General features: G+C 40.9%; 1 protein-coding gene across 1 annotated transcript; it reads left to right on the forward strand.

The window, feature by feature from the left end:
* The first annotated feature begins 12,450 nt into the window (after nt 1-12,450).
* LOC105264520 (uncharacterized) lies at nt 12,451-13,506 on the forward strand. The gene has a single exon (XM_011301452.1). It carries the CDS (start codon nt 12,451-12,453, stop codon nt 13,504-13,506), a length of 1,056 nt encoding a protein of 351 aa, XP_011299754.1.
* Nucleotides 13,507-13,816: the final 310 nt, after the last annotated feature.

Below are 13,816 nucleotides of genomic sequence, written 5' to 3' on the forward strand. Positions count from 1 at the left end.
ATCATTTTTCTTACTTTATTTGGCAAATGATACGGCCCTCATCTGGTTGTTTTCATCCCTAGGTTCATCATCAACATCATCATCACCGAGGTCAACGGAGACAGAGGGAATTTACTACTCTCTCAACTCTTCAGAGATCTCACAGGGAATCGAATCAACATCAAAGGCATCGGGATCAATTGAGAGTTCAATTGGTCATCTTCAAGCATCAGCAACATCATCAGCAAATTCAGAGACAACGGGATTGTCCTCTGACATCAAGGTCACTCATCAATCATCATCAAATTCAGCGAGTCAACGGGTTGTGCTGTTGGCAACTGCCGAAGCACTTGCATCAACATCATCAGGTTCTCATCATACGGTCAGGCTTCTGATTGATCAGGGATCAGAGGTCACATTCATCACTGATCAAATAGTTCAACTTCTTCGTCTTCGTCGATCATCATCACATCTCAGAATAATTGACTCGTGGAGCAATAAAGGTCAAACTTCAATGACGGTGCAATGATCAACATCAGATCGAAATCACTGCCCATGTCCTGGCCAAGCTCAACATTACCATCAATTCACTGCACAAAAGCAGAGGCAAATCATCTTCAACATCTTCAATTGGCGGACAACAAATATCTCAGACCTGGTCCTATCGACATCATCATCGGAGCTGATCATTATGGTCAAATCATTGGGCATAAGGTCATCAAATCTCCGGACAATCAACTTGTTGCGCAACAAACCATCTTTGGCTGGATAGTTTCTGGGACGGTCTGCTGTACAGATTGCAAGCCGACGTCTTCTCTAACTGCAGTACGAGAGTCTCCGATTGAGCAGCTGTTAGATCTCCTTAAGAAATTCTGGGTCCAGGAGGAATATTCATCATCCAAGGAAATTCATCTCAATCAAGTTGGGATGATCCACTGCCCTTGAGTCACATCAAACGTTGGAAAGAATTCAGGGAGGAATTCTCAAATCTGGATCAAATATCAATCCCACGGTGGCTTCAAACATCATCGACTTCAAGCAATATCCAACTTCATGGGTTTGCTGACGCTTCGAATCAGGCAATGGGGGCCGCAGTATACATCAGAGTGGAGAATCATCAATCTGAGCCATCAGTCATCTTGGTGAGTGCAAAAACCAAGGTCGCACCACTTAAGAAGATGACAATTCCTCGCTTGGAATTGACGGCAGCTGTCATCTTAACCGATCTGGTCATCTACATCAGGAAGATGCTGGAGAAAAAGAATCTACAACTCTTTCTCTGGTCTGACTCCACGGTGGCGCTCACATGGATCAATGGACACCCATCAATGTGGAAGGATTTTGCTCAGAACCGAGTGATCAAAATCCAGAACTCATTACCAGCAGCTGAATGAATCATGTCAAAGGGATCGAGAACCCAGCTGACTGTGCATCATGGGGATTATCACCAGATCAATTGGTAAATCATCAGCTGTGGTGGAATGGTTCATCATGGCTGAAATCATCAATGGAGAACTGGCCATCATCATCATCATCAACATCAATCGAATCAACGGCAGAAGCAGCCCTGGAGGAAACGCCAGTGGCTGCACATCCGGTGGCACTAAATCTGGAGAGAGCTCAAGATTTCTTGGAGAGGTACTCCACACTCGACAGGTTGCTCCGGATCTCGGCAACAGTCCTGAGAGTCATCAACAACATGAGAGGGGAGCCAGTCCCAAGAGAACTAGATCTTTTGCCAGAAGAACTGGAGGAAACCAGAATCTTTTGGATCAACTATACACAACAGGAGAGTTTTGGACCAGTCATCAATCGCCTCATCAACGGGCAAGACATCGCAAATAATCATCTAATGGCACGGCTGACTCCTTATCTGGATGAGAATCAAACCATTCGCCTAGGCGGGCGGCTGAAATGATCAAATCTTCAGCCAGAAGCCAAGAATCCATCAATTCTACCTAGACAATCAAGGCTCACATCACTTGTCATCGAGGAAACTCATCGCAAAACTCTTCTGGAAGTGTACAGGCAACGCTGGTCCACATCAGACAAAAATACTGGATTATCGGGGGTCGTCATCCAGTAAAATCACATATTCGTAAGTGCGTCATCTGCGCACGACGTCGAGCCATCAGGGGACAGCAGCTTATCGGACAACTGCCTCCAAGGAGAATCACATCAGCACGGCCATTCAAACACTCGGGAGTTGACTACGCAGGTCCTATCAAAATCAGCAGATGGAGAGGATCAGGAGCTCAGGAGGAGGTTGCCACATCGGTAATTCATCTTGAACTACTCACAGACTGAACATCACAGGCCTTCATCGAGACTTACAAAAGATTCAAGGGAAAGAAAGCTATCTGTGCTACACTTAGCAGTGATAATGCTAAGACATTCATGGGAGCAGACAATGAGCTGGGCATGCTCTTAGACGAATCGAGAAGGGAAATTCATCACATCATCAACGAGCTGGCATCAAACAGCACAAAATGGATCTTCATCCCACCGCAGTCACGCCGCATGCGTAGGAAACGGGAAGCTGTGGTGAAATCTGTGAAATTTCATGTTAAAAGGCTCACGGGGAATCTGATACTCACGTACGAGGAACTCAATACACTCATCATTGAAATCGAGGCTCAACTGAGCTCGAGGGTTCTCTGCCCTCTATCAGATGATCCTGATGACTGCAGAGCCCTCACACCTGGACATTACATCATTGGGAACCCATCAACGCAGTTCCAGAACCATCACTTCTAAACAGGAAAATGGAAGGTCTTATAAGGTGGAAAATGATCGCAAGGATGGCTCAGCAATTCTGGGATAGGTGGTTTCGGGAGTGCATGCATCACTATCAAACAATCTACAAATGGAAAAGATCAACGGATGACATCACGATCGGAACACTAGTCCTCATCATTGACGAGAGGTATCCACCAATAAAGTGGCCTCTAGGACGAGTATCAAGGATTCATCCAAGTGATGATAATCTCACAAGGGTGGTGGACATCATTACGGGAGCAGGGGGTGCAAATACCTACACCAGACACATCAACAAGGTGGTTCCGTTACCAATCAGCACAGAGGAGGAAGACCAACCAGAGGATCATTCATCATCCTCCGATGATGAAGGCGGGCGGAATGTGCGAAATTAAGGCTGATCCAGGCACTGATCTCTATATAACTGGATAGACTATCCCTATGCCCCCACTTCGCCGACACTGAGGCAGTACTGTAGGACAAGCAGTGCTTCAGAATAGTAGCTCGAGTACTACAGTGCCCTTGACTGGGCATGCGCATCACCCAATGGAGGGTGATCACGGATAAACATGCTTCTCCCCTTCCACTGGCAACTGCGCTGAGCATGCGCACTTGATAGAACTTTAATTCCCGGACTACTATTCGGAGGCGCTGATTGACTTTCAAATCGGCCTCACCAGGGGCATAGGGATAGTCTATCCAGTTATATAGAGATCAGTGGATCCAGGGCACTGGGTCGGTCGGACACCATCGGAATAATTCGGGGATGGGCTCGGGTGCTATGGGGGGTTACGCTCACCACATACTTCACTACGTATTCATCCATCAATTGGGTCGCATCGGAAATGGGTGATGCAGAGTCTGATCGGTTGATTTTTCTTGGGGCTTTGATCGGGTTGATAGATCTTTATTATTAGGGTTTTTGGCTTCTCATCATTAACATTTATTGGCTGCAATCTTCATCATACTGATTGGACAGTTATCAAGTGTAAATAGGGTACATTTGGGTTAAATTAAATTGATTCGCCTTGCGGCTCAATCAACGTGTTTTTTATCCCATTGGAAAGCTATCCCACCCCTTCCACTCCCAATCCACCCTACCTCGGTAAAAACATCAATTTCCAAACAAAATAGATTCATAAAAAAAGTGAGCTTGAAAGAATTTGTTCATACAAATTATTTGAGAGAAATTCCCTTACAGAATCTTCATGGTACAATCATTTTAATTTGTCTTTTTGGGCTCATATATAGGTAAAAAATGAAAAATTCATGTGCAAAATAGATTGAATTGTAAGGACAAATCCCATTCGTTTTAAATTCAGTGCTACCTGTTACATATTTCTGTTGAAAAAAACTTCTAAAAGCATTTAGTCTCACATTTACGTAAAAATCTAATAAAGCTTCAATAAAATTATCCGGCGAATGCAATAATATTTTCCGTTGAATTGTTTTTATGTCCTATCAAACTAAAAAGTTTGACTAAAAACATATTCCTGAGTAATGTTTCTTCAAAATCTCTAACATCTTTTTGGGAAAATTCAAATAGTCTTTTTCCATGAATCTCGGACCAAGACATTTTAAATCAAGAGTGGGTAAACACACGTGCCTAAAGTTGCCATGAATTTTAACGGTGTAGCGGCCAGGCTAGTTGAGACCTAGGTGGACGGCTAACAAGTAATTATGTCTCAGAGAGATACTTCTTGGATTAAATAATTAAGAATAACTCTGGGTTGAGGACTGTGACGCAGTGTTGATCCAGAGTCGACATTTCATCCCTCAAACAATCCTTGCCACCCTTCCCTTTATTTCAATACACCTTCCGTGATCGCTCTGGACGTACAGTTGTCCCTAGATTTGTTCAGCAACATTGCTCACTTGTTAAACAATAAAAATCATTAACCTGGGTTTTGGACTTTACCCGGAGCTGGCACATTATCGTTAAAACATATTCATTTAATTATCTACATCCTTCGACAATGTCTCTATACAGTGACAATGATTCAGCAATAACGTGGAAAAGACCGTAACACACCCAGCGTTTAGATCCCCCCTGACATTCATCATTTAACCTAAACTCTGTGTTTTTGCCCAACCCAGACTGGTTTGCTAGACACAGCCCAGAGTGGAACTCTGGGTATGAACCATCAGGGTATAGAAAATAATTTTTTCTTTCAGTCTCTTTATCCACATTATCCACAAGTCCGAAGACCTAAACCGGAGGATAAAGCAGATGCAATTTGTACCATTTTTCTCGATCTCGTCCCGGAGATCAGAGATAGTTATTACCTTCGCCCGTTCCCATACTCGCATCCTTATGATTCAACTGAATTAATACGGGCGCCAGCTAACTTTTTACGGGCCAAAAGTCAACGAAAAACCGAAAATACCGAAACGAGGGCAAGGAGGTGGGGTGCCCTACCTTGCCCGAGATCAGCCGACCTCATCAAGCCAAAAATCCCAAAATATCTGAAAACACGAGAGCGAAGGGACAGGACGAGTGGGGTTAAAACTCGTCCTCACCACAACACAAAATCCATAAATCCCTAAAAGCCGTAGAACCATAAATTATACCAGACGGGGTGTGACCGAAAACTACCCCCGAGAGGCTAGAAGCCGATGACAATTGGGAGCAGACTTGTGGGAGTCCGAGACGTGAAAGCTACCTTCGAGGACTACCTCTCCGAGAGTACGACGTAAGATAGCGGAGTGCCCGGAGGCCGAGAGCGTGGTGAAGAACTCACCCAAATCACACCATCGAGGGTGCGGCGGGTCCATGAGGGTCGCCCGAAAAATAGAGAGCGTATCCTGGGGGGTAGAACTGTCACCCAGGACACGTCACGCGGGGGGAGTATTGCTCCCACCTAGAGAACATGGTGTAATTAAGTCTTGCAGCATGTTCACATTTAAAAAACTAAACTCTTCTATATAATGAGCATACTTCTTCAACCGCATCTCACCGATGATTCTTTGTGGTGTATGATATCCAGAATTATCGCAATGTCAGGAAGTTAGATAGCAGTGAAGTTCACTCATCATAGTTTCGGACATTTTTATTTTCACCATATTTATGACATTTCATGAACGTTTTCTCTTTTATTTACACTTTAGACGTACAGAACTATAAAAATGCAGAACATCATTATGAAAAAACCTCTATCAACGAAGCTTGGTGTCTTCGAAGGGAAGACATTCCACGAGATACAATCAGCATTTCTAACAATTTAAATGGTTCCAGTATTGATATTGAATTCAATTCATGGCTTCATCATTAATTTGTTATTACTGAAAATATGTCAGATCATTCTTCCGGTTTTCATTGTATCTCATCGACATCCGGAGAAAAAATAAAAATCACCTAACATGGGTAATGAGATCAGAATAAAATTTTTATGAGACAAAAATAGTTATAGGTCAACGTTAAAAATGTTACATTAACTGCATTAAAAAAAAATCTTCTACAAATTTTCCATACGTTGAAAGCCTTCCGGTTTGCCATGGGGTCAAGTGATTTAAATTTATCAGCATAAGAAGAAAAGATAGTTTCTACCGTCCTACAAAAGCTTACCTATAGTTCTTGCGAAGATGAGTACAATAAGACCTGCAACGAATTTATAAAGACTGTTTCAAAACGAGAAAAACACTATTTTTAATAAAAACTGGCACCCGATTCGTGAAGAATGGACTGCCTTTACCATGAGCACAAGAAATCTGGGAAACCGAAATAACAATAAGGTTGAATCTCTCAATCAAGAATTGAAAGAAATGATCCCAAAATGTACTATTCTCATGGTGTTTTTGAAATTATTTTTCGTATTCCTGGATTCGCACACAAGTGACGTCGACTCAAAAGCTGCCGTAATGTACATTAAAAGTCAATTACACGGGGCAAAAGTATTATCAGCAGACGCAGCGCATATTTTAGGAGAAAAGTTCTCAGGAAATTGGCAAGCGTGTACGCCTGATATGCGAAACAGAATTTGTTGACGGGAGTTTAGCGAGTAATCGTGAGACACTAATAACACCACTAATTGATTCCATTATTCTAATAGTGAGTAACTCGTCTGGATTAACGTTGGACTTCAGACTCACGACATTGAGAGTGGTTGAGGACGCATGGAAGCAAGGTCTTCAGATCAAGATTACCGAAAAAAAAGCTTCAAAATCAAAACATGTATCAGTAAATAGTAATTTAAATAATCGCATGGTGAATTTGAAAATCAATAGTATACCAACATCAAAACGAAATCTTAGTGTTCCACAAAAAGGAAAAATAATTTGGCCAATTTGTGACCGACTGACTGTCCTCGTTACAACATCCTCTTCCGATTCCTTCCAAGGCCATATGAAAGCCATAGAGAACTTACAACAAATCTGGAGCCATCAACAGGAGTCTTGCATTGAAGTATAGGAATGGAGTGCCGTTTGCGAATCCAGTGTACCATCACTCGCATCCAGAACTCCACTTCTTTCAAAAAATGTACGTGAAAATTTAAATCCAAATTTTAATTTTTAAATATTTGATATTTGCCATGTCAATAATAACTCGAATACTTCAATTATGCCTGAAGAATCACCCCAAATAAAAAAAAAGGAAATCGACTTGAATGACGACGAAAAATCCCTGGCGATTGAGGGAACATGCAATAGCGTGTATGTTCCGTGTATGTTGCGTGGTAGTTGCGTGGTAGTTAATTTTATGCATAACGGGGCAAAAAATCATAAAATTAATATGCTATAAGTTAAATTAGTATTGAAATACAAATGAGTTGGGTCAATTTGGGGTAATTAAATCTTTTATCCAAAGAAATTATAAGTAATGAATAATGTGGGGGTATTGCCCAATGACAGACTGATACGGAAGATCCCGCTAGGTGGCAGCGGTGTTGAAATACCACAGGGGTCGGTAAACTTGATCGGTCCCGGCAGTTTCCGGATACGCGGAACATATCGCTAATTATTCAATTATATTAAAACTACAGGATTCTAATTAGTCATCGATGATTAAATAAATTGAAATTACTTGACCCCTAATAATGGAGTTCATGACAGATAACTTCTAATTTTTCGTAATTGAATTTGGGGGAGGCGAAATGGGGATGGGGAGAAGAGTTCTTATGGAAATATTCTATAAGATTTCCAATTGAAAACCCTATAGGATTCGCCTATCGTAAATCCTATAGAATTGGAGGAGAAGGAGAAGAGAAGGGGGGACGTATTCACATAAGAATATTCTGTAAGGATTGCTATAAAAAATCCTATAGAATTTACCTAGGTAAATCATAGAAGATTACTATATAGGCAAGTATGACAGTTTACTAATCATTTTTCGTCTTTCGAAGGGCAATGGTCGTGGGGGAGGCGACCAGGGGGAGGGGGGACAAACTCATATGAAAATATTCTAGAAGATTTTCTATAGAGCATTTTAACCAAAAGGATTGAGTCTCGTTTGAACCTTCGAAGAGAGCAGACGTGTTTATACACAGTGCGTTCCCGGAGAGGTAATCGACTGCCAATTAGTCGGTATTCTCTTAGTTCATTCAACGAGTTCATATACGATTTGAGTGTGCTTAATGCAATAAGTGAAAAAGCGTATTAAAAAAAAAACAACAAGAACAAAACCCCCTCGAGGGTAAACTGGTGTAGTCCGTTAAATTTTTGGAAGCAAAGATTTACGGGGGCAACATGGCCGCACCACCAAAGTCACCAAATTCCCAAAGGCAAAGTTATAGTAGTGCTACAAAGTCAAGACCAACGCGGGAAGATGCTATTGTAATGGATTATGTTCAAGACAGCAAACTCGAAGAATACATGTGGGCTCTAAAGGACATCTTGAAGGATGAGAAGAAAATGCGGTATATATCGCGCATCTCAGGTAACCGAATTTGTTGTTACCTACAGAATAAGGAACAAGTAGCCGATCTTCTTCACACTAGTGGATCTATAAAAATTAGAGAGAAAACTACACAGATCAGAGCCCTAGTAGCCCAGAGCAGAAAAGTCATCATCTCCAATGCTCGTCCAGAAATTCCAGATCGTGCTCTGGAAGAAGTTTTGGCGAAAGCCTCAGTGCGTTGTAGGTCCGGGATAACTGAATTCACAGCTAGTGCGACCAATAGCATTTTCTCACATATCGGTAGTTTTCGTAGACAAGTTTTTATCGACCCAGAAGACATCGAAAAAGTCCCAAGCCTGGCTGCCATTGAATTTGAAGGCACCAAATACCATGTGTATTTCTCTTCCAAGAAAATCTCTTGTTTTACCTGTGGGGGAGAGGGGCACATTGCCACAAATTGCCAGGAAAATATTGACAATGGCTCACAGAATATTCCAAACAATACACCAATAGAAGTAGACAACAACCCGACTAACACCAGCAATGCCGACAGCAACAAGGATTTACATCTCCCTCTTGTTGATTTCGCAGCACCTCTCGCCCCGGTTAACATGAATAGTAAGGCCATGACCTATTCCCAATCTCCAGATAAATCGATGGAAATCATGAACGAAACTGTTAGTAAACCAAATACAAAACGAGCACTCTCTAGTACAACAGGGGAGGGGGGAGAGAGCGCTGCTTCCCTAGAAGATAACAGGTGGGCTCTCCTAGCAGAAGATCTATCCTCGGATTGCGGATCTGAATCGAGTCACCAACCAACATCCGAGAAGGCCAAGAAGCCAACACCAAAAAAGAAGAAGATCGATAGTTGGGAAGAGACAGATAAATACATGAAAGAATCAGGTAAACAATATCCTTTAAGTAGTAAGGAAACTGAGAGCCTCCTTGAGGCCAGGTCAGTTGACCCCGATCTAACAATAGATTCTCAATAAGAGAATCGTGCTCAATATTGAATCCTCTTTCTGCTTTTTTCTATCATATACAATCACAACACGCATTATTTATTCTCAAAAACTCTCTCCAAATACATCTTCACTGAACTAAACGCTATGAACGATCAGAATAACCCTCAGAATATAACCAAGGGCCTCAGAATACTAGTATGGAACGTCAGATCTTTACGAAGAATTAAGGAAGAGATTCCAAAACTACTAGAAAACCTAGATATATTCATTTGTTTCGAGACACGCTTGGATCCGGCGACAGTTCCAGCAGGTCAATTCACATTCCCGGGCTTCGTCACATATCGAAACGACAGAAATTACTTTGGAGGAGGGACGGCAATTTTTGTTAGAAAAAATTTGGCTTATTTGGAAATAAATAACTTAAATATTCCAGATGTCAGAATTGAAATGTGCGCCTTGAAGTTTAACAACGTCCAGCCAGAGTTCACACTATTCACTTGTTATCGGTCGCCGGGATTCACTCTCTCTCAGGACAAATGGGATGAGCTACTATCCAATTTGGATGATCATGCTAATGTATTATTGATGGGAGATTTCAACTCCCACCACACAAGTTGGAACTGTCGTCGAACGGACGCAAATGGCGTAAGATTCTTAGAAACAATTACAAAAAAAGATCTATACATTCACAATACTGATACACATTCTCACCTCGATGCAAACTCGTTATCCGAATCGAATATCGATCTTTTACTATCAAACGTTGTAATAGCAGACAAAATAAATTACAGAATGGGTGATGAGCTGATGGGATCGGATCACTTTCCTCTCTACATTAATCTGCAGGTAGAGAGGAACTATTATCAGAAGAAAACGTTCAAGTTGTATACGGTAAAGACAGACTGGGATAAATTTTCACAATATCTTGAAAATAAATACGAAAGATTTCTCGACTTTGAATTTGATAATGCCTCGCCAGTGGATAGATACACCTTTTATACCAAAATCATCGAAGAAGGTATCCAGAATTCCACTCCGAATAAGCAAAGACGTAACAAGGAGAAAGCGAAGGATGTACCGAACAGCGAAGAAAAAAAGAAGAAAAAAAGAGGCAAACAAATTCGACGGATATCAAATCCACTAGGATGGTGGGACGCTGATTGCGACAAAATCAAACGGAAGAGAAGGGCAGTTTTCAAAAAATGGAAATTCTCAAAAAATCCGAACGATCGAGCAGAATATAAAAAACTAGTTGCAATAGCCAAAAGAACCTTCAAAAAGAAAAAGAGAAAATATTTTGTAAAGTTTGCTAAAACTCTGAACAGTAGAACAAATATAAAATACGTCTGGAACAAGTGCAGAATACTAGCCAATAAATGGGTGAAAACGAACGACAACAATCCCACTGAAAATCTTCAGTGGAAAAATAAAACTGAAAGCGCGATGAATAAACTCAGCCGACCATTTGCTGCCTCTAATCCAGAGTGGATACCTCAATGCCTGGAAAATTTATTCCTATCTGAACGTTTCGACTACACTGAGTTCAACGTGGCTTTGGAATCTAGGAAAGCGAAGTGTTCTCCGGGTCTAGATGGTATTGATTACGTAATTTTGAGAAAGTTATCGAACAAGTACAAATTAATACTGTTGGATATATTTAATGACATGTATAAATGTGGAGAATTTCCTGAGACGTGGAGGAAACATTTCATCCACTTCATATCAAAGCAGGATGGTGAAAATGTTCGACCCATCGCACTAACATCTTGTCTATCCAAGCTTTTTGAAACAATGACGAAAAATAGATTGGATTGGTGGGTGGAACATAACGAGATTATGAAACCCACTCAGACCGGGTTCAGAAAGGGAACTTCATGTATAAACAACCTAGCCAACATTACGATGAACATTAGCCAGGGACTTTCCAAGCGGGAGGATACTCTTGCTGTATTCCTGGATATTCGGGGAGCCTTCGATAACGTCAATAGTGACATCCTGCTGAGGAAATTGGCCGAAATTGGCTGCCCCAAGAACCTCGTACAATTCATCAAGTTTCTCACGTAGCAACGCGAGATATCATGTGCCGATATGGACCAAATTCGATATGTATACAAAGGAGTTCCACAAGGAGGGGTGTTGAGCCCACTTTTGTACTCGATTTATGTTTTGAACATCACAGAAAATGCTCCTGCGGGTGTAATCTTCTCGCAATTCGCAGACGACACTGCAGTATACTGTACAAGTAAGAATCTGTCTCAAAACATTGCAAAAATCGAAAGAGCTGTTGAAACCCTCAGGAGAAATCTGGAAAACTTAGGCTTGGAACTTGCACCTCCAAAGACACAGCTTGTTCACTTTACACTCAAACAAACAATAAAACCCGGAGACACTGCAATAATGATTCAAGATTGTAGGATCGAATCTTCACCGTCAGCCCGATTTCTAGGAGTGATTCTTGATCACAAACTGTTTTTCCGACTGCACGTGGAATACATCGAGAAAAAGGCCCTCAACGCCTTGAATCTCATTAAATTTCTCAGAGGGACCTGGTGGGGGTGTGACCCGGGTACGCTACTCCTCCTATACAAAAGTTATGTAAGATCAATGATTGAATATGCTCTCGGGATATATTATCCCACTACGAAAAAATTAGCATCCACTCTAGATAAAATTCAAAATCAATCGATCAGAGCACTCATGGGATACAGACACAGTACGCCCGTGAATGTCATCAACGCCGAAGCGAAACTTCCAAGTATCAGAGAAAGGACCAAATTTCTGTTGAAAAATTTCTATATAAAAGTCCTATCCAATAGCAAACTTCAATTCCATTCTACACTCGTTAAGTATATAACTAATGATCCTCTCATTAAAACAAGACAAAACAGGTTGATGTTTCAATGTGCTAGAGAAATGAGGCCACTAGTAGAACAGGTAGACTCGAAACCGTTCTTCAGCATCTACAACTACAATTATGAAGATGTGCTCACCAGTATTCCATACAATTCAGAGATTGGTGAAGAAATTAAGCAAACGGGTAACATTAGAATCATTGCAAAAAAAATTAGAGAAGGAAATGAAGAAATGTACGAAATATACACGGATGGGAGTAAGGTCAAAGGGACAAACAGCGTAGGAGCGGCTTGCTTCTGTCCACAGCTGGACGTTAAGATCACCAAAAGTATAAATCCTAAATCATCAGTGTTCACAGCAGAATGCATAGCATTGAACGACGCATTGGAATTAGCTCTCCGGCATACTGATCAAACAATTTGTATTTTTACGGACTGTCTCAGTGCCTTGGAAGCTCTTAACAGGCCGAAACTTTTAATTAAGGACAACGACTATCTGTTGCAAATTCGAAAGAAATTTAATGAATTTAAGAACAGATCCACCTTTGCTGAAGAACCAAAACTATACTGGATCCCGTCTCATATGGGCATATTCGGAAATGAGGAAGTCGATCAATTAGCGAAATCAGCTACAGAAGTCATTCGACCTGAAATTTCGCGCATTCCATTCACCGATTTCAAAGAAGGATTTCGAATAGCTTCAAAGAAAAACACATCTGAACAGTTACGAGATCAGGGGGCATTGAAGGGCAAAAATTACTTCGATAACTTCTTCGATAACTCCTCCAAGCCATGGTTCTATAAATATAAAAAATTGAAACGCAACACAATCGTATGGATAAATCGACTGAGAGCAAACCACTACAATTTGAAGTCATCATTAGCCCGGATAGGAATAATCAGCGACCCCGCTGGCGAATGCGGGCACCCAGAGGAAGACGTTGATCATATTGTTTGGCAGTGCCCGAGGTTCACTGAACAAAGGAAAAGAATGGAAGAGAGAATTGTTAAACTTTGTCCAACACCACGTATTATGTCAAACATCTTGTATAATATGAACCCAATCGTCATTAAATCCATAGATAAGTTTCTTATAGAATGCGAACTTCGTATATAACTGAAACATGAACGCTTGAAGTATTTAAGACTAAACATGAATATATTCATATAAATTATATATGTATAATTCGTAAACATGCTATATCACATCAGCTAATAGACCTCGAAATGAGGTCTCTAAAGCTCTATAATAAAAAAAAAAAAAACCAAAATGATTTTTTGTTTGATTTTCTATTCAATTTCCTATCAGATTTCTCTCAGCTTTTCCTTTAACACTGTAGGGTTTTCTCTCTGGAATATTCTCTAAGAAATTTTTTTGAATTATTTATAGCATTTAAGTGTAGGGTGCATAAACATAAAAAAAATCC

Source organism: Fopius arisanus, unplaced genomic scaffold (genome assembly GCF_000806365.1).
Source record: "Fopius arisanus strain USDA-PBARC FA_bdor unplaced genomic scaffold, ASM80636v1 scaffold00022, whole genome shotgun sequence".
NCBI classification, from domain to species: Eukaryota; Metazoa; Arthropoda; class Insecta; order Hymenoptera; family Braconidae; genus Fopius; species Fopius arisanus.